The 20675-nt window shown below is 43.4% G+C and overlaps 1 protein-coding gene across 2 annotated transcripts in view; it reads right to left on the bottom strand.

The window, feature by feature from the left end:
* NTN1 (netrin 1) overlaps positions 1 to 20675 on the bottom strand; it is a 208264-nt gene that overhangs the window by 92870 nt on the left and 94719 nt on the right. For both annotated transcript variants that reach the window (XM_044983245.1, XM_044983246.1), the window contains exon 3: positions 20477 to 20665. In XM_044983245.1, coding sequence (XP_044839180.1) covers positions 20477 to 20665 — 189 coding nt within the window. The remainder of the gene's footprint in view (positions 1 to 20476; positions 20666 to 20675) is intronic.

Raw genomic sequence — 20675 nt, 5'->3', positions numbered from 1 at the left:
CGTATCCTGTCCATATCATACTGTGTGATATGTCATTTTTACAGCCATATCACACAGTAAACTCATTAGAGAGAGAAGGTGCATGAGGTAAGGTTGTCTCTCTTTCTAACAGAAGTTGGTCCAACAAAAGATATTACCTCACCCATCTTGTCTCTCTAAAATCCTGGGACCAGCACAGCTACAACAACATGTCTAATCAACTCATGTCTAACTGGTTGTCTACTCTCACCCCTAGGTCTCCTTCAGCATTAATTATACTTTACTCCTATAAGCACTTTACAAAGGAAGATCAGTAGAATTATCTTCAGTTTGAACGTGAGCACAACACAGGCACAGACAGAGGCAGGGATTTGCTCAAGGTCTCACAGAAGGTTAGTGAGCCTGGAATCAGGGCCGGCTCCAGAGCCCAGCGGGGCAAGCACCCGCCTGGGGCGGCCCTTTCCGGGGGGGGCGGCAGGCTGGGCCGGCGGTCCTGCCGCAGTCATGCCTGCGGGAGGTCCACCGGAGCCCCGGGAGCAGCGGACCTGCCGCAGGCATGACTGCGGAGGGGACGCTCGGCCGGCGGCTCCAGTGGACCTCTCGCAGGCATCACTGCGGCAGCTCAACCGGAGCCGCCGGACCAGCGAACCGCCCGCAGCTGCGGGAGGTCCAGCCAAGCCGCGCGACCAGCGGACCCTCTGCAGTCATGCCCGTGGGAGGTCCGCTGCTCCCGCGGCTCGGGGGCGCCTCCCGGGCATGACTGCTTGGGGCGGCCAAATTTGTAGAGCCGCCCCTGCCTGGAATGGAACCCTGGACTCCTTATGGGCCCTATCAAGTGGGCCCCACTGATTCTCTTCAGCATGGGATCTCAGTCTGGCTTCTGTGACCTCCTCAATGGGAGGGCAAATCCTGAATGGATTTCAGAACTCCCTTTCTTTAAGTGGCTCCCAAAACTTTTCTGATCTGTAACACGAGATTGAAAAGGAGTGGGGGACATTATTAGGGCAAAATCCTTACATTTGATTCTCACTGGTTATGTAGGACCCGCCCTGCAGATTCTGCAGTCATTCCATGCATAGAATTTCCATGGACAACCCAGATACCAACAGAGTGCAGAATATCCCACAGAGATCCATAGGGCAGAGGGGAGAGGAGATTGCTCAGTCCAGGACCTGAGAATATGCAGAGTTGTGCAAAGATGTTAATAACTAAGCAGAAAACTAGGTTTCTGGAGGGGCGTGAATCTTTCACCAAACTTGGGCCAAGTTGAAGAGTAACTCTGGGACCTGAGTTCCAAGTGGGCTTATGCTGACAGGTGGAAACTATATAAAACTCTGGGGGTTTTATACTGACCTAGATCAGACAAAGCTTGGTCAGTCTTCACTGCAGAGGATGTTGAGGAAATGCTTATCCCAGGTCTACTTTCTGAAGATAATAAAGTCAGGGCACTGTCAGAGGCTTTGGTATCAAAAAAACAAGATGTGGAAACAAATGGATAATTTAAACAGTAACAAGTCATCAGGACTGGATGGCGTATGTCCAAGCAGCAGAACGAATTTAAGAATGAAGTGGCTGAGCTACTAGATAAAAGATGCAATCTCTCATTAAAATCTGATATGGTGCAGGACATGAGTGTACCTGATGCTATCCATATCTTTCAAAAACTCAGCAGAGGTGATGCTGGAAACTACAGAGTGGTTGGTCTTACATCTGTACTGGTAAACTGCTTAAAACAACTGTTAAAAATATAATTGTGTGACACCAAGATGAGCATCACATGACAGGGACAAACCAGAGTGACTTTGATAAAGGAGAACCATACCCCTCCAATCTATTTGAATTCCTTGAGGGAGTCAACAAAATAGTGGGAAAAGGAGAACTAGTCAAGATTATTTATTTGTGATTTCAAACAGTCTTTGACAAAGTCCCTCACAAGAGTCTGCTGTTATTATTATTAATTACCTACTAAGGACACCAAAGAGTCATTGAGTGAGGAATAAAGTTCTGTGATAGTTTAGAAACTGGCTAAGAGACAGAAAACAGTAGGACTGCATGGTCACTTTTCAACATGGAAAGAAATTAACAATGAGGTGCTTCAGTCTACAAGGTCTTGTGGTGCTTGTATTGTATTTATTAGTGAGCTGGGTGAGAAGGGAGATCGCAAAGTTTGCATATGACTCAAATTTATTTTGGTCAGTCAAGACTAGAGATACCTGTGAAGAACCTCCAAGAGGCCTAATCACCAAGCTAGGTGAATGTGCAACATAATGACAGATGAAACCTCAATGAAAAAGCAAATGCATTATTGGGAAGAACACAGTGAACTATTCACACATACTGAAGGGTTCTAAATTAAGCATAACCACACAGGAAAAAGATCTAGGAGTCACTGAGGACTGTTCAGTGAAAAACATCTGGCTGATGCATAGTGGAGGTCAGAAAAGCAAACAAAATATTAGGTAGTATTACAAAAGGGACAGTGAATAACAATGAATATAATATCATGCTATCATATAAATCAATGGAACATCCTACCTGGAATACTGTGTTCATCTTAAAAAAAAAAAACAAAACACACACACCACAGGAATAGAGGCAGCCAACCAAATCAATAAAAGGCATAGAAAGGCTTCCACACAAGGAGAGACTGAAAAGATTAGGATTGTTTAGTGAGAAGATGAATAAAAACACTATTGAGGAATGCCAAATAATATACAGAACATGGAAGATCAATCAAAATCCAAGAATAAGGGGCATTCAATGAAATTAAAAGGCAACATATTTTAAATAAAACAAAATGCTTCTTTTGCGCTGCACATAATTAACTTGTGAAACTCACTGCTACAAGACATTATGGCAAAGGCCCAACAGCAGGATTAGATTAAGAACATCTGCAGTTGCACTAGCTAAGATTAAAATATATACTTGGGACATACAAACCTCCTGTTTCAGGACACAAGCCAACTACTAATTGCCTGGAGACTGGAAGAAATTTCCCCCATGGGCATGGGTTATTGCAAAATTGTCTGTTGTGAGGTTTTATATCTTCCTCTGATCCAATACTGGCCACTGCTATAGACATGATTCTGTATTTAGACAGACCACTGGTCTGACTGAGTATAGGCACTGTTTTGTTTTTATGCTTCAGCTGAGATTAGAATGGAGTTTTCAGGCTTTCGAATAAAAAACCTCAAAGCAAAACCTCAGGGCTGTGAATGAGAGAGTGAGAAAGAAAGAGAGCTATTCCCTTGAAAAGTTTTAGAACTTGTTAGGATCTGTCTGGCTTGTGTCAGGTCACCAAGCAGCCACTACAAAAATGCAAATATTTTTCCATCCCTGAATTTTTGTCACAGGTATTCTCAGCCGCTAATCTCCAAATGCATATGTGTTGAAAGATAACAGAAGGACAAATTTCCAGGATTATCTCTTGTCAAGTGTGACATTTTTGAGACAGTATCCAGTTCACCCAGGGGTGGGAGACTGAAAGGACTTCACATTTTTTGAGAATTGCATCTTCCTGTTTTAAAGGAACTTGTTCCTTTGCAATGTGCTAAGAACAATACAAAGCCCATTTCATTGGATAAGGACAACTTAATTTCCTGGTAAGTGTTTGGATTTCTTCATGTTGCACCATATCTGCAATGATAACATCATAGCTTTCAGACCTTCCAGTTTCAGACTTAAAACCCAGGGTTTCGAGTGAGCGTGCTGTGCTTTGTGGTGAGCAGTAAAATGTCAATATAAATACTGAACTAAGCCCAGAGAAATATCTATTCCTTTGCAGTGGTTAGTGAGTAAGGACCCAATTCAGGAAAGTATCCCTTTTCAGGAAACCACTTAAGCATATGCTTAACTTTACATATGTGCTTAAGTACCGTTGAAGTCAATTTTTCTAGATGTTTGTTTTGTAGGAAATTTTGAAATTGACTTTTCTGATTCAGAATGAAAACAAATTTTGAAAATGTCAGACTACCCCATGGAACAGAAAGTCTGGTTTCCCATGAGCTTTATCTGGAACGACAGAAGAATTATTGAGATATTGGGTCCAATCCATCTGGTATATTATATTTAGTAACTCACATACCAGTAAAGCCTGATTCTACTAAATTCACCTGGCTTGGGACTGAAGGTCCATAAACCACTGAGATCTGCATGATTTCCACCAAAAGCCATAATAAGGTAGATGTTCATCTGAAACTTGACCCCAGCCTCAAAATTCAGCCACCCATTTTCCAGAAGACTCTGAACCTTGGCAAATGATTTGGTGAATTGCTTTTGGCTTTTAGGTTTGCAGTAAAATCCCAGAACAGGAAAGTGTCACATTGTTTGGAGATTCAGAGACATTTCACCCACATCAGACATCCACACAGTTTCACTTTGAACATTAGCCACATCCGAGATGGTGCAAAGAGATATCATCTATAATACCCTAGCTGGACTCTTGCACCGCCAGGTTGATTCACACTTAGGGAAAGCAGACAGCCGTCCCTTAGGGTTTCCAGCAAAGGCGGATTATGCTAGGTCAACAGAAGAATTTTTCCATCAACCCAGCTGCCACCTCTCGGAGACATGGAATACCTAAATAGATGGAAAAAAAAACCTTCCGTCGATCTACGGAGCATCTATACTAAGGGCTTATCTATATTACCGCTAAAGTCAATGTAACTTACGTCGCTTGGGGGGTGGTATTTTCACACCCCTGAGTGACGTAAGTTACACCGACTTAAAGCAATTTCTTCACTGCACTATGTCAGTGGAAGACACTCTCCTGCCAACATAGCTTTGGCCTCTCGTTGAGGTGGAGTAGTTACAGTGCGTCTTCACCACATGCGCTACACTGTTGCGGCAGCACCAATGCAATGCGGTAATGAAGACATGCCCTATCTTGCTACAGTGGCACAGCTGCAGCAACTTACCTGTACCGCTGTAGTGTAGACATGACCTAAGTGCTTCCATTCTGTTGCTGCTATTATGCAGCTGTTACTTACACAGCTCTTCACTCTCTTTGGCTTATCGATCAAAGTGTACTTGCTAAGCACAGAGGATGAGAAAACTCTGGCAATAGCACAAGGCAGACTGTGGAGAGCAGGGAGCTCCTGCAATACTGGAGAGAAAGGGAAGCAGGCCTGCAGAAATGTTCTGATCAGACCCACTACTTAAGTCATTTTTAGAGCTTGTTGGGAATTTTCTGACAAAACATTTTTCATGAGAAAATGACGAATTGTTGAAACCAAAACAGTTCATGGACAAGGGTCAGTTTGGACCAATTTTTCAGCTCATGAACATTTTGGCAATAGTTTCAAATTTCTCAAAACGTTTTGTTTCAACAAATGCACACCAAAAAATTCTGGTTTTCTAGTTTAAAATTTAAACTAATTATAGTAAAAAAAAGTAATGGTCAAAAATCAAAATGATGAAAGGTTTTGATTGACCTGAACCTTTTTTTTGTTTGCAAATATTTGAGGATTTCAACTTTTCATCCTGATTTGGAATAGGAAATTTTTTCAATATCTCAGTGTTTCATGGGACAGGAAAACTATTTCTCACCTAGCTCTACTTTTTTTTTTTTTTTCTTTCCCTTTTTCCTAGATATGCATGAAGTGCCAGGTTTTCAAAAGTGACTAGTGATTTGGGGTGCCCAACTTGAAACCTGAGGGAGAACTGATTTTCAGAGGCAGGTGCTCAGCATTTTGTGAAAATCTGGTCTCCTTTATGGTGTTTCAAGTTGGTCCTCCAATGTCTACACCTAAATCACTAGTCATTTCTGAAAATCTGGGCCAGAACTTGCCTTTAACATTTCATTTTGTAATGTGTTCTTGATGAAAGAACTAAATATAAAGGCCACAACTTTCAAACCTGGGTGCCAGAAGTTTGGCTCCTAAATCTATTTTTAAGCACTAAATTAAGAATGGCCTGAGTTTCTGAAGTGCCAAGAACCCACAATGCCTATTGGAGTCTGTTGGATCTGCATGTGCCAAGCATGCTTTAAAAAAAATCAAGTCACTTTTATTTACAAGCCTAAATACAGATTTGAGAGCCCAACTTTAAAATATGTATTTAAATACATATTTTAATTATATACTGTGACAAAGTTCCTCCTCTACCTTGGTGGGTCCTGCGCTTATTGGCAGATTTCACCTCAGAGATTCACCATGTGGGTCAGGAAACAGCCCAGACACCTTCCCCTCTGGTAGAAGCCACAGTCCAGGTCAATTCCTCCTGTGTCTGATCAGGAGTTGGGAGGTTTGGGGGGAACCCAGGCCCATCCTCTACTCCAGGTTCCAGCCCAGGGCCCTGTGGACTACAGCTGTCTAGAGTGCCTCCTGGTACAGCTGCACGACAGTTACAACTCCCTGGGCTACTTCCCCATGGCCTCCTCCCAACACCTTCATTATCCTCACCATAGGACCTTTCTCCTGGTGTCTGATAATGCTTGTACTCCTCAGTCCTCCAGCAATATGCCTTCCCACTCAGCTCCTAGTACCTCTTGCTCCCAGCTCCTTGCATGCACACTACAAACTGAAGTGAGGTCCTTTTTAACTCAGGTACCCTGATTAGCCAGCCTGTGCTAAGTGATTCTAGCAGTTTCTTCTTAATTGGCTCCAGGTGTACTAATTAGCCTGCCCGCCTTAGTTGGTTCCAGCAAGTTCCTGCTTGTTCTGGAACTGCCCCTGTTACCTTGCCCAGGGAAAAGGGATCTACTTAATCTGGGACTAATATATCTTCCTTCTAACACTCTCCTGTAGTCATCTGGCTTGACCCTGTCACAATATTTAAAATAGATTTCCCTTTATTTTCATGATTATGGGGGAGATTTTTGAAGGTGCTCGGGGAATCAGGAGCACAAGGCCCATATAAAGTCAGAGATGTGTGCTCCTAAAGCCCTTAGGCAACATTGAAAATCTCTTCTTACAAGTCAATTGCAAATCTCTCATTGACTGCAGTGGGGCCAGGATTTCCCCTAAAGTTTCCAGTGCAGTCCTTGTTCCTTTTGGAGGTGCTTTGGATGCAGAATATTAGTTTTATGTTAGCTCTGTAATTGTTCAGGTCCATGTTTCTCAATCCTGGCTACTCATCCCTGGTCCTTCATTCCCCCCAAAAATGTCAGGGCTAGCTGCAAAGTAAAGGTTATTTCTAGTCAGTGCAAAGCAGCTTCCTCTGGATTTCTTCTCCACCATAGCTATGGTCATGTGATTGTTGTTGTGCATCCTGCTGCTTTTATTTTCTTGAATGAAACAAGCTCATTCCTGAAAGCCAAATGCCGATGCTATTACAGAGAGAGCATCTGTGGAAGAGCAGCCTCTCTGCGCTCCAGCAGGCAGGACACTCAAACACATGTGCCTTGCTGCTAGGCTGAGATATGGTAAAAAAGCAGGGGGTCTGGGAATACTTCTGATGTAACTGGGCACAGTCTGACTTCGGAGATTTCACTAGGGATGTCGACCGGACATGTTGGAGCAACATTCTGGGAACTGCACCGGAGGTCAGACATTGTTCCAGTGAGATACTGTCTTGTTTATGTCCAGATGTCTTCTCAGCCTTTTGAAGGGATGTCAAAGGCCCCATCTTGTTCCTGGTCCTCCTCCTCCCCTAAGCTCTATCTGTTTTAAATTTGACACCAGGGATGTAAAACAGTCTCAGATTTTTCTGAATGTTCAAGAGAAGATGTCCCAGAAAGGGAAGTGTTACTGAAGAACACTGTGGAAAGACTGTTTTAAATATGGCATGGTCTTCTGGAGCAATACCTTGGTTTAGAAATTAACTCATCACCTTGTACTCCCTCTCCCACATAAAGAAATAAAACCTCAGAGCTCCAGGCCTGCACAGGGTGAAATCTGACAAAGCCAGAGTTCCAGAAAGAGCCACCTCATCTGAAGAGTTAAAAAGGGTTGAAAGAAAATAAAATTATACTAGGATGGAGGCTGGGGGGGAGCAATATGTGAAATCACTGGTTCCCTGGAGCCTTAAGCCATCTGCAGCTGAAGTGATTTCTGGCATTGATGTGACTTCACTGTGATGTTATTAGCAGGTGTATCACCCAAGCATAGACATGTTTGGTTTTTTTTGTAATGAATTACAGGGCCAACTGGGGAGAATCTGGAGTTTAAGGTTCTGCAGCAGTAGGGAACCAGTGCAAGAGGCTGATACCTTCAGTCTTCAGTGTGCGTGGCAAAGAACATCACCCAGCTCATGTTCCTTCAAGGGCAGATGGCTTTTGCAAAGCCCTGGTCTCTGCCATTCTGCTCGCCCTATATGCATGGCTTTTCTGAATGTACTGGCTCCAATTCAGAATAGCATTTAACTATGATGTCCTGAACTGAGGTCAGGGAGAGGAGGAAGTCAGAGAGGAGCAGGAACTGAGAACAAGCACTGATACAGGGACACCTACAGGGTAAGAGATAGGGAGGATTAGTGTTCAGTGAAGAAAGAAAATACTGAAAGCTTTAGCTAAACAAAGATTAAAAATACGAAATGGTGTCTATGATTCCTAGCAATCCTGGGGAGCAGATCTCAAACACACACCTTTCAACACAGCCACGCACTTGAGTGGAGACGGTGGGTCGCTGTTGGTTGTGAAGAGAAAAGGGCCTCGTGTGGTTTCCAGTATTCGCCTTTGTTCCTTGCTAATGATACAGGTGGATTATATTTCATTAGAATGAGAACAAATTGCACCAAGGGGAGAACAAGATTGAGGTTTTCTCATGGGGTCCCATCTGGCTTGAAAGTATTAGAAACCTCTAGGTAACTGTGCCAAGCAATAGAAATACTTCATTGTCCCCTGATTCAGCAAATCATCGCTAGCATAGCACAAAAGCACCTGCTTAACTTTAAGCAAGTGCTTAAGTCCCATTAAAGTAAATACACTTAAAGTTATGCATATTAAGTGCTGTGATGAACAGGTATGGGCTTTAAGTGTTTTGCTGAACTGGGACCAATATCTTCTCAATTGGTTAAAAATAACTTTAAAGCGCAATCATACTTAGTACTTTCATCTGAGGCTCTCAAAGTACTTTACTAAAGGGGCATAAAAATGATCATCCCCATTTTACAGACACAGAACTAAGGTGAAGTGACCCGCCCAAGGCCAAATAGTTAGCCAGTGGCACAACTCTCTCAAAGAGAGAGTTCATTTCACAATAGAACTTGCAGCAATGTTTTGGACAATGACTATATAAAACTTATAGGAGTTATATTGTTGTATAAGGAAACCTTCAATGTGATGGGCTGGCACTTCTGTAATTCAGCTCCTTCACCAAATTTGTTTTTCTGATGACAATGTTTGTAAATAAAACTATGACCTAGTGCTAGACATTTGTAACCCTATCAAAAACTAAATAACCTACTTGGTCACACGGAACTGGAATGCCCAGACATAGACACTGCAGTGATGAGGGTGGTATAAACATTTAACTAGATTAGATAAAATAAACGCATGCCCTGGTGAATCTCAGGGAAGGTGTAGCTAGGCCTGGCAGAATCCAATTTTTTATTTTTGTATAATTTCAATGGATAATAGCAATGTTTATTTTGAAGCACTTTTAATTTTTTAATCTATTTAAGTTTTCACAGGTATGCGAAATTATGGGGGCAGATAATAATTATACAAGAGCAGTAGACGCTGAGATTCGAAAAGTTAAAGTTACAACACAAAGTGTCAATATCGCATATCAAAATACGCAACGTAAATATCCCTCAATCAAATGCTAATGAGTTCTCAAGTAGCATTTTTCTTACTTTGCTTATCTGTAAATTTTGGTGATTATCAATGGGAATAGTTTTTGTTGGTTGGTATATGTATGGTTCAAATCAATGTTTACTGACATTTATTGATAACGATCTAATCCTTCCAAGCCTCGATGTAGAGCAACGCTTGGGAAGTTTTGGGTCAGTTGAATCAGGGCCGGCTCCAGACCCCAGCGCGCCAAGTGCGTGCTTGAGGCGGCATTTTGCCGGCAGGGCGGCAGGCAGCTCCGGCGGACCTTCCGCAGTCATGCCTGCGGATGCTCCACCGGAGCCGCAGAACCAGCGGACCCTCCGCAGACACGTCTGCAAGAGGTCCCCCGGAGCCGCGGGACCGGCGTGCTTGGGGCGGCCAAATTCCTAGAGCCGCCCCTGAGTTGAATGTAGTAACAGGAGTTCTTGGGAGTCCTCATCAGAAGTTGTCCTGAACAGGCACCAGATCCAGACGCATCCAAACACTGAGGACTGGGCTCATCTCTTCACTTAATATCAGGAGTAAAAATCGTTCTGGGGATTGGTCCTGCTTTGAGCAGGGGGTTGCACTAGATGACCTCCTGAGGTCCCTTCCAGCCTTAATATTCTATGATTCTATGACTCAGATCCAGCTTCAAGAAGGAAGGGAAAGGAAAAAGAGGGAGCTTTTATAACGAAGGGTGACTCTTTTGGGCCCAGTTCTGCTTCAGACACACAGGGTGACTCCCTCCAAAGGAAATGAGATCTCCAAGCAGGCATCTAAGGACAGAATTTGTCCCTCTTCCTCAACCTGCTGAGGCCAAAGCATGGTGAAAGTTCTGACAATGAAAGGCATCAGAACCAGAGCTGTGCAGGTAGCTGGCAGTAAGATAGAAGCAATTTCTTCAGCATATCCAAGTATTGACTCTAGGTTCAGTTTCACGATGTAACATGTTGAGGTCAGTGACTTGCAATCATAAAAGACAGATGACTAGCAACGGGTGATTTCTTGCCTAATTTTCCAGATGCAAAAAGATTGCAGGTGACACAGAATTATGGAGGTTAGTTAAGAACGGAGAAGATTGTGAGGAACTCCCAAGGGATGTAGCCAAGCTAGGTGAGCAGGCAGCATGGTATCTGATGGAATTCAATGTTGGTTGACGTGATGCACCTTTGAAAGAATAATTTGAACCATCGTACTTAGCTCTAAGTTAATGTAACAACTCTGGGAAAAGACCTGGGCATCAGTGTGAACATCTACATGGAAGCCTCCGCTCAGTGTGAAGCTGCAGTCCAAAAAGTAAACAAAATGTTTGGATGAATAAGGAATGGGATAGAGCATAATACAGAAATATTATGATGCCATTATATAAATAAGTGGTTAGCTCTCACCTGGGGAACTCTTCTTTGTTCTGGTCACCCCATCTCAGAAAGAAAACAGGAGGCAATTAGAATGATGAGTCATGGAAAAAACTCAGATATTGATTGCAAAGACTTGGATTGTTTACTTTAAAGAGGAGATGTAAGAGGGGACATAAGAGATACAAAATACTTAGTGGCACACAGAAGATAGGTCCAGCAATTCCATTCACCATTTCTCAAAGTACTGGAACAAGGGGACATTCCATGACATTGAAAGGCGGCAAATTAAAAATCGATAAAAGGAAATTCTTCATCACACAGTGAACAATTGTCCAGGGAAACTCATTGCCACAATATATCATCGAGGCCAAGAGCTTCTCAGGATTCAAGAAAGGGCTAGACATTTATAGGGCTAACAACAGTATCCAGAGGTATAACAGTAAGGATTTAAAAAGCAAAACAAATTACTGAACAGAAAAGCAGGCCAAGTGTTCTAGAAGGGGGAAATAAACATTCCTGCTTCAGGGCATCCTCTGAATGAGGATTAGGAGTGACTTTAACTGTGGACATATTATTCCACAATTGTCCACTCTGGGTTTCCTTGAACCTTCCTCCAAATCAGCTGGTAGTGGCTACTGTTGAAGACAGGGCACTGGATTAGATGGACCTCTGGTGTGTTTCAGTCTGTCACTCCTGATGTTCCTATGATTTGATAAGCATAAGATACCTATCCAGTCACTTGGGTGCATTTCCTTATTGACCCTGCGATCTGAGTCTTCTTCTGAGGTTTAACCAGCACTAAGCACCCAGTTGGGTGGAAAGCAGGTAAATCTGACTCTAAAACATGAGACAGTTGGGAACAGAGCTTAGGAACACAGGTGTTCCCATCGGATCATTGGTCCATCACATCTCGCATCCTACTTCTGGCAGTGGCAAAAGTCTTTGTAGAGGAAAGCAAGAAAAAAACATGGGTGATGCTCCCTTTAAGTTGTGAAATAAAAGCATTGTACCGATAGCCCAAACAAAAGAGTGGTGCAGGATCAGAACAGAATCTTAACACTTAGCATAACCTCCAACAAAGTCCTCTGCTGTGTCTTGTTTTCTCTTCTCTTTCCTTTAATTTATTTGCCTTGTTATCTGATTCATACTCACCCTCTCCCTCGTTTCATATTTCCAGTAATTTTATAACAACAACAACAACGATACTGAGCTCCTTTGTTATCACCATTTTACATGGGGAAACTGAGGCACAGAGACTTGTGCAAGCTTACTCAGAAGACCCGCGACAAAGCCAGGAATGGTCCCAATGAGCAAAACTCCCACTGAGGAAAGGGCCAAAGTGAAACAGCAGAGCTAGCTCTGGGCATTTGGTGGGGCTATGGGGCCCTCTCCCTCTTCCGACCAGGCTGCTCAGAGCCCAGGAGTGTCAAAGACGCTGCCCCTTTAATGTCTGAAAGGCCCCTTAGGTGGTGTTAGTGCCTGCACTCTATTTCCTGATACCGAGCAGGAGTTAGGATGGAATCACCCTGTTATTTAACCAAATGACAGCACACGGCTTTTCTTAAAGCAAGCACGTTTAGTTGCCATTAGGTGGTTCCCTCTTGATCTCAAGGACCCTACAGTCCCCATCTTCATGAAGCTGGCTCTGAGCAAAGTTACTGGGATCCAGGCCTGGTGGTTATCTCAGCAATAAATAACATGCTGGAGAACAAGTTTCAAGTGGCCTCTTTCACTTCACCTGCAGTGTCTGCCAGTGCGTCCATTAGCAGATGTATTACCATTAGCAGCATGCGTGTGTGCAACCTGGAGAAATCGTCACATGCACAGATACCAAACTGTGTGTGCAGATACAAAACTGGGGTCTCTGCACACACACACAGGTGGGAGTACACACAGCAATCACAGAAAGTACATGACAGTTGGCCCAATCTGTCTCCAAAAGGGAAACTTCCATATTGTGCCTGGATGAGTGAAAGGCAGTAAATTCAGGAAGGATAGGGTCAAACTTTTTACGCAGGGTGGGTAATAATCCTTCAGTGAAGATTTACAATTCTGCTGAGACTCTGTGTTGATACTGAGCTGAAATTGCAAGTTGGAGGGGGAAGATTCGTTTTCTTAATGAAATTTTTAATCTTGCATTAGGTGATCTAGCCGTTTCTCCTACCTATGCCAAATCTCACCCCTCTGCAATAGGTTTACATTGGCAACTTTAGCACAAGTGCATTCATGGTTCATATCACTTGTCATCTTTTCATCAAAAACATGTAAATCCTTTCCCCTCACAGTGCAGAACTGTTTCATGGAAATGCTATAAAACCCTACAGGTTCTCTGTTTCAATATAATTACATTAGGACCAATAGTCTGGCAAATATCAGGACTGAATTTAATCAAAAGAGCTAATGGAATCTACTCTACTTATAATAGCTTATGACGGAATGGGTTTACATAGGCTGGAGATGTGGAATTTCACTTGCAACATCATTGAGAGGTGTGGGTGGGTCGGGGGGAAGTAAATCAAAGTAAGCATGGAGCTTTATTTCAGAGGAAAGACCAATTTTGATTCCATGGTTTAAGGCTTGATCCTGCTTCCACTGAGGTCAGGGAGAGGCTGGGACACAAATGTTTTAAGAAGATATTTGTATAGGTTTTTGCCCACCTGTTTTTCACACACAGTGTCAAGCATATTGGGATAAGCTGAAGTGATGCAGAAAGGAACCCCAGTTCCTAGTTCAGCTGCTAGAATATAGGAGCATCATATTCATTTAGGGCTGATCCAAAGCTCACTGGAATCAATGAGCTTTGGATCAGCCAAGAGATACCGGGCTCACTCATGCAATCTGACCTCTAAGCCTGAAAGACATGAAGGCCCGTTCCTGACCCACTTGCTTCTCTCATTTTGTCTGACCACCCACCATCAGAAGTAATAGGGCTGCTCCTTTTGCTTCCAGGCTCTGCCCTGGAGAGCCTGGCATAATCCCAACTCTGCCACTTCATGCAATATCCCTTCTCAATCTGGCTCCAGTTCCCTTGCATGTGGTTTGCAGCCAAATTGCAATGTCTGGCTGAGCAGGCTGCCAGTCTAGTAAAAAAGTTTTCCATGTGCCTTCATGCCATGTGCTGGCTGTTGCATGGGTCTGGGAAGCAGCCTCTGCATCCATTGAAACCTTTCTTTGTAAGAAGATAACAGGAAGGAAGCAAATGTACAGTAAATCAACATGAACATAAGAGCATAACGCTTTAACAGGCCACTGCCAGGTTAAAAGTCATCCTTACAAGCCCCCAAAAAACTACACGTTTCCTTACCTGGCTTTCCAGGACCACGGTGGATTATTAAAACTGAAATATTTTTTTAAAAGAATGCATGTTCATTATGCTCTTTGTTCTCCATCCCCTCCCCCCACCCCTCCGCTTTAACAAAAGCTTCACTTAGTCTGGACAGGAGAACTACCTGGGTCATTTTGACTTCCTGTTTACAGCTCATTCACAATTTGATCTACATACACTTGCCCAATGTGCAATGTTGGGAACCAAAACACAACAAGGGACCTATTGATGGGTTTTTTTTAAAAAAGTTTTAATTTTTTTTTAACCCCACCATGCAGACATTTCTAAAAACTCTTTGGTAAAACCCATTTTGTACAAACCCATTTCTGAGGACCCAACTGGGTATATGACAGTGTCCCTTTAGAGAACACAATTTTGTTCACCAAGCAGTCTCTTTTACCTTGCCATTAGATATAAAATAAATCAAGAAATGCAATCCTGTTATAGTATGGAGTGAAAGAGGAATAACACACGTATGAGGAAAAGCAATTCAGGTAAATGTGTCTGTTAGGTTGAATTAATGAAGTTGAATTATTACATACAAACATATACAACCGATCCTTTATCAAACACGTGTTATAAGTTCACACCAGGCAAAATATGCTTGCAAGAATGATTAAGTATGCTGCATGCTGGCTTGACAGTTCTCTATCAATTTTATTTTCACAAGACACTGGTATTTCATTAAATGTGTTAAACGTAAAATGTGAATGGAGCATTGCAATGGTTGAAAGAATCAAGTCTTACAGAGAAACATTATCTGCTCTATGAAATGAAACGTGAGTCATTTGTAAGGCTGATGGCAGATGCAATAGGGTGGTTAATTTCTTAATTTTAAATGCATTCAATCCACATGAGATTCTGGGGGAGCCAAGCCCATCAACAGATGGTTTGGTGAGATGATAAATTAATATTGTTATCAATGGAGAAATGGCTGAAATTGTTAGATGATAGCTCTTTTTTAACAATTATTTTACCATTTTAAAAAAAATATTTTATAATAGAGCCAAAGTTCATAAAGAACAACAGTGGAAAACGAAAAGCCTCTGTATTGTAAAGAGCTCAGGAATACCGTGGTTCAAAGGAATTCCCCGTTCTGCAGGAAACTTCATTTAATCTGCGTTTGTATAGGACAATAGATTATACCAACAATAAACCATTCCAACTACTGTGAAATTGTGCTGAATAGCTGGAGGGGCTTATCAATCATTAGCATATTTATTACGTACCTTTGTATCTATTAGCTCCAATAGCTGGGGTTTTGTTATAAACTATAGAGGGTGGGGAGAAGTATTCAGATTTGCTGATCTCTAATTCAAGAGCAGGAGCTATTCAAGAACAAGCCACATCAAGATAAATTCATTGCAAAGTGAATCTGGTAGAATTAATTAGGATTGCAAAGTGTTTTACAAAGGTGGGTAAGCATTATTCTCATGGGGAAACTGAGGCATAGAGGGATTAAGTCACTGTCCAAAAAGACACCGAGTCACAGGCAGAACTAGAACTAGGATCTCCTTAAGCTTAACTATGGGCTTTAATCACAAGACCATACTGCCTCCCTCAGGTGGAACTGCATTTTTATGCCAAGAGATAGCATCTGGTGTATGTACCACCATGGGGGTGTTGCATGGGAACTGTAGTGTCTCTTTTTACAGGGATGAATTGCACCTTTTGTGCCTGTGGAAGATGCTGGCTTGACAGGCATGGAGAATAGGTACATCAGTGGCAATGGAAAACTGCTCCATCAGTGAGCTTCGGGGAGGGAGACAGCTCTGGGGGAAAAAAAGATAAGGCCGTTTTCATGGCTGTTCTATCCTATGCCCAACCAAATATTTGTTGTGAGAAGGAATAGTCAGCAGTAAAGAACCACCCGTCCATTCCCCTAGAACACTGATATCAGGGTATCAACAGCAGTCAGCACAACCCAGCACAGGGACTCTGTCCATTGCTGAAAGGCACAATGGAGGCAGCCTATTGATTTGGGCCAAATTTAAGGGACTCCAGAGCTAGGAGGATGGGGAGGAGCATTGGTGTAAACTGCCATTTGGCTGACTGTAGTGAAGTGATCCTGAGCTGATGCTACCTCAAAAGTCTTTCCTTCCACGCAGCTGGGGTCACAAGAGCAGCCCATTCCCTGCATCATGGAATCCAATCCTGCTATCACCAAAGCTGATGGCAAAATGTCCACGGACTTCACTGGAAGCAGCATTGGATTTAGACCCTTACATTGTGACAGCTGGATTTGGTGCACTGGGAAAACCCCCTTAGATCAGAAGGGTGCATTCTGCTTCCATCACATGCAGCCAGGAGACTTGGCCCTGGTAAAGCCAAGCCAAAATAGTTCCTTTCCACTCGCTAAAGCTTTAGTGCTTTGGACTGAGCATTGGGCATAATATCCACCATGGGGGAAAGCAGCTAAGACACTTAGGAACCTATGTTCCATTGGGATTTAGGTACTTTGGAAATTTTTATCCAGTTTCTTCCAGAGGCAATAAAAAAAGTTTTATGTTCCACCTGAAAAAAAAAGAACAAGTTAAAAAGGCAACAATCCCGGCTTCCAGGGACAAGCTTGCATTCCTTTGAGATCCAGTAACTGACAAAAAATGACAAGCCTGTGTTGAAAATAAAAGTAAATTAGACATGGAGTTTGCAGCAGTGTTAGCATTAGCGGATACCAATGGAATGCTCCCAAGAGTAAACAAACAGGAGCAGAATCATCGTTGTGACATAATCAGAAGCATGTGAGCAAATCACTGGGTATTTCAGGAGTAAGGCCATGTCACCAGCTAGTACCAGGCAATCATAGTGTAAACACCAAATTTGCAGGACTTGACTGCTGCCTATTGCAGGGTATTGAATGACTGTCAGGTTTTCCATAGTAAGCAGGGAGGTGTCGCCCCAAACACCACTCTTTTGGTAAAAATCCCATAGCCAGCTGCTCCAGCGTACCAAGGATTAAAGAGGATTATGTCTATTTCAGGAAAATTAGAGGGACGATTGGAATAGCTTGAAAGTGACCAGGCCAGGCTGATGGGTCAATATCTGAATCCTACTAGAAACAGGTATTTAGGGTGTGTGGAAGAATGAGGGGTGAAGAGAGTGTGACACAGAGGCCCATTGGTGGTTCACTGTTCTGTGTTAGCAACTCTTGTTAGGACTGATACACTCACTGCACCTAACACACTGTTGTCATAATATATACTCAAAGTGGCATGTAATACATCACTGGAAAACTAATAACTCACTGATTATTAATATTACTTCATGATGTATGTATGGGGTGTGTACGAGGAATTATGGATATGGGCTAGAATTATGTTCTTAAAATGTATTTGGCAAGCAATGCATAAACCCAGTCTGCTCTAGACAAAGAGATGTGTGTTTGGTAGTCTAACCAGCCTGGTCATCAGGCAAAGACAATGAAAGTACATTTTACATAAAAGGTAAACAAAGCCATCAACCTAACAAAAAGGTCTGTTTTCCATAGAAAATTTGGAGTTTTAATTGAAAAAATGAAAACCCAAGACTTTTCAGCCAAAACTTGCCATTTTTGGCCAAACATTTTCAGTTTTCAGTCACCATTTTTCAATTTTTTCCATGTGTGGCGGAGCTCTGACTTTGCTACCGTGGGTCCTGCGCTTCTAGGCGGTTTATGCTAGCCTCAGTGGCTCACTGTGACCCTCCACGTAGCCCTTCTCTCTCTAGGGCCAGGGTTACAGTCTACTGAGCCCTTTTCATCATAAGCCAGCAAGGAGGTTGGTGAGAGAACTCCCACAGTCTCTGTTGTCCCTGGGGGCTTATTTCAGAACAGTTTAGCCTCCTGTCCTGAAAGGGGCCTGACTTCCCCTCTCAGGAGATGTTCCTGTAGTGGTGGGTTGTGGGGAACCCAGGCCCACCCTCTACTCTGGGTTCCGGCCCAGGGACCCTAATGGTAGCAGTTGTTGGCAGCCAACCTTTCACTGCCACAGTTGCTACATTTCCCTGGGCCACTTCCTCACAGCTCTCCTGCTTCTCCCTTCTTCACTCTTACCTTAGGGCTCCCTTAACAATGGTTTGAGGGTGTCTTCATTAACCAGCCCTTCAGCCGCACTTCCTCTCCTCTGGCTCCCTGGCTCTCCTCTGCCTGACTGGAGTGAGCCCTTTTTATAGTAACAGCAGGGCCTTAATTAGAGTCAGGTGGTCACATTAACTTAATGGCCTCACCTGACTCTTAGCAGGTTAATTGGAGTCAGGTGTTCTCATTAGCCTGGAGCAGCCCCTGCTCTGGTCAGTCAGGGAACAGAAAACTGTTAATCCAGTGGCTAGTATATCTGCCTTCTGCTATTCTGCTGTACCCAACTGGCCTGGGTCTATCACACATGAAAAGACAAAATTTTCCTGTAGAAAAGAAATTCATTTTCAAGCCAGCCCTACAAACTACCTATTGCCAGTTGGGTGTCTTTGTTTTCTGAACAGGGCACCTCAGGCATGCAATTCATCTTCCTCCCACCAGCTTGGCTGAGAGTTGAAACCAGGCCTGATTTTCATGGTTTGATCCTTCCTTACCCTGTATACACACAATTTAGAAAGGGCTGAGCAGGACTTGGGGTGCTGGGGACCCCAACCCAACGATAGTGGGAGTGCTAGTGTGCAGCCACCACCTACACCTGGCAAATACACAGCCTAAAGAGTAGACAGCATTGCTAAGCACCTCCTGTGCAGGGTCAGAATCCCACCTAAGCCCATGTATCCTCAGACATGTCCATTCTCCACCCACTCCCTGCCTCCTTTTACCATGAACTCTTAAGGGAGCATCTCCCCAAGACTAACTGTTCCTCACTGTAACCTAAGTCACCCCCACCCATTGCCTCTGCTCATACGTACACAAAAGGACAGCTGCCTTCGCATTCTGCAGCAGGTGCCTGTCTCAATATCGCCAAATAAAAATGGTTTGAAAAATCAATTAAAGGGCATTTGAGCAGGCCCAGATCGAATGACGACACAATGTCTGGAATTCCAGAGTACTAGAATTTAGGGGCTAACCCAACAGATCCTCCTATGCTCTCAAGGAACCCCTAGAGTTCTGGCTCGAGCCCAAATCATTTCCAACGAAGGGGAAAATTAAAACATCACATCAGAAAAATTAAATGATTATTGCCTGGTCCGCTGAGCTGTAATAGATCCCTCTGCTGTAATAGATCCCTTTTTATTATTATTTTGTTCAGAGGAACAAAGCTGTTGGTACATGGATTAAATGTTCTCTTTTCCTTTCTCTCCCTAATGCTTGCGACCTATGTTGTGTGTACGCCAGATATATGGATTCGTAAGAGACATGACCTTTGTCCTCCCCGATGCTAAGCCTGTTGAATGGAGCCCACTGTTTGCTGGTATGCACACCTGTGAGAAGGTGTGGGAGGCGGGGGACCAGAGCTTTGGTTTTTAATGTCAGAGATCCCTTTGCTGATCTGAATAACCGTAGCAATCCGTGAACACCTTTGTTTTTCTTCTCCTTTGGCTGCGTTTTCTTTTCCATTTCATTGTTTGTTTTTGCTTGCCTGGTCACACGTGTTGTGAATAGCCGCTCAAACCCACTGAATATGTGAGTGTGTCTCTCTCTTAAGCTATGACAGGTGCAATAAAAGACCTTTTTTCCCTCCTAATGAGTGAGATTTGAGCGGGTCACATTTGTCAGAAACAGCCTCTAAATCTGCACAAATCAAATTTGTGTCCATGCACATCAGGTAGTTGTGGCTTTGTACCATCTACATGGCAGGCACAGCTTGGTGTTTGGTTAAGATCGCTTTAAAAATATGACCCAAAACATCTTCTTGAAATAGACATTGCAAAATCTTTCATCCTCAGAGCAGAGATGCTTTTAAAAGCTACCTTCAAACTCTCTTTCTAAATAGCCAGGGCTTGGCAGATCTGGTGAGTATGGCTGTGGGGAATAAGGTGAAGTGGAGAAAAAGGAGTGAGGGGGTGAAAGAAGAGGCATTTTTGTGGTTTGGCCTTTGAGAGGGTAGAGTGGGAATAGGCTAACAACAGAAACAGCTATGGCGATAGACAGGAAGGGAAGGGTTGGGGGAACAGTCTGTTCAGTATCCCAGCCATCACCTCAGGCACTCCTTCCCTGCGTACCTTTGCAGGCTTTCCTGTGGGTGATCGGCTTGGTCATGTCCCGGTAGTAGCCCTCTTTGCAGTAGTGGCAATGGCGGCCCGCCGTGTTGTGCCGGCAGTTAAGGCAGACCCCTCCGCTCTTGCGGCCTGAAAGCTTGTAGAGCTCCATGTTAAAGCGGCATCTCCGGGCATGAAGGTTGCAGTTACAAGCTGTGGGAAA

This window comes from Mauremys mutica, chromosome 12 (genome assembly GCF_020497125.1).
Source record: "Mauremys mutica isolate MM-2020 ecotype Southern chromosome 12, ASM2049712v1, whole genome shotgun sequence".
Taxonomy (NCBI): Eukaryota; Metazoa; Chordata; order Testudines; family Geoemydidae; genus Mauremys; species Mauremys mutica.
Note: the sequence above shows the minus strand (reverse complement) of the source record. Positions and strands in the feature narration are given on the sequence as shown.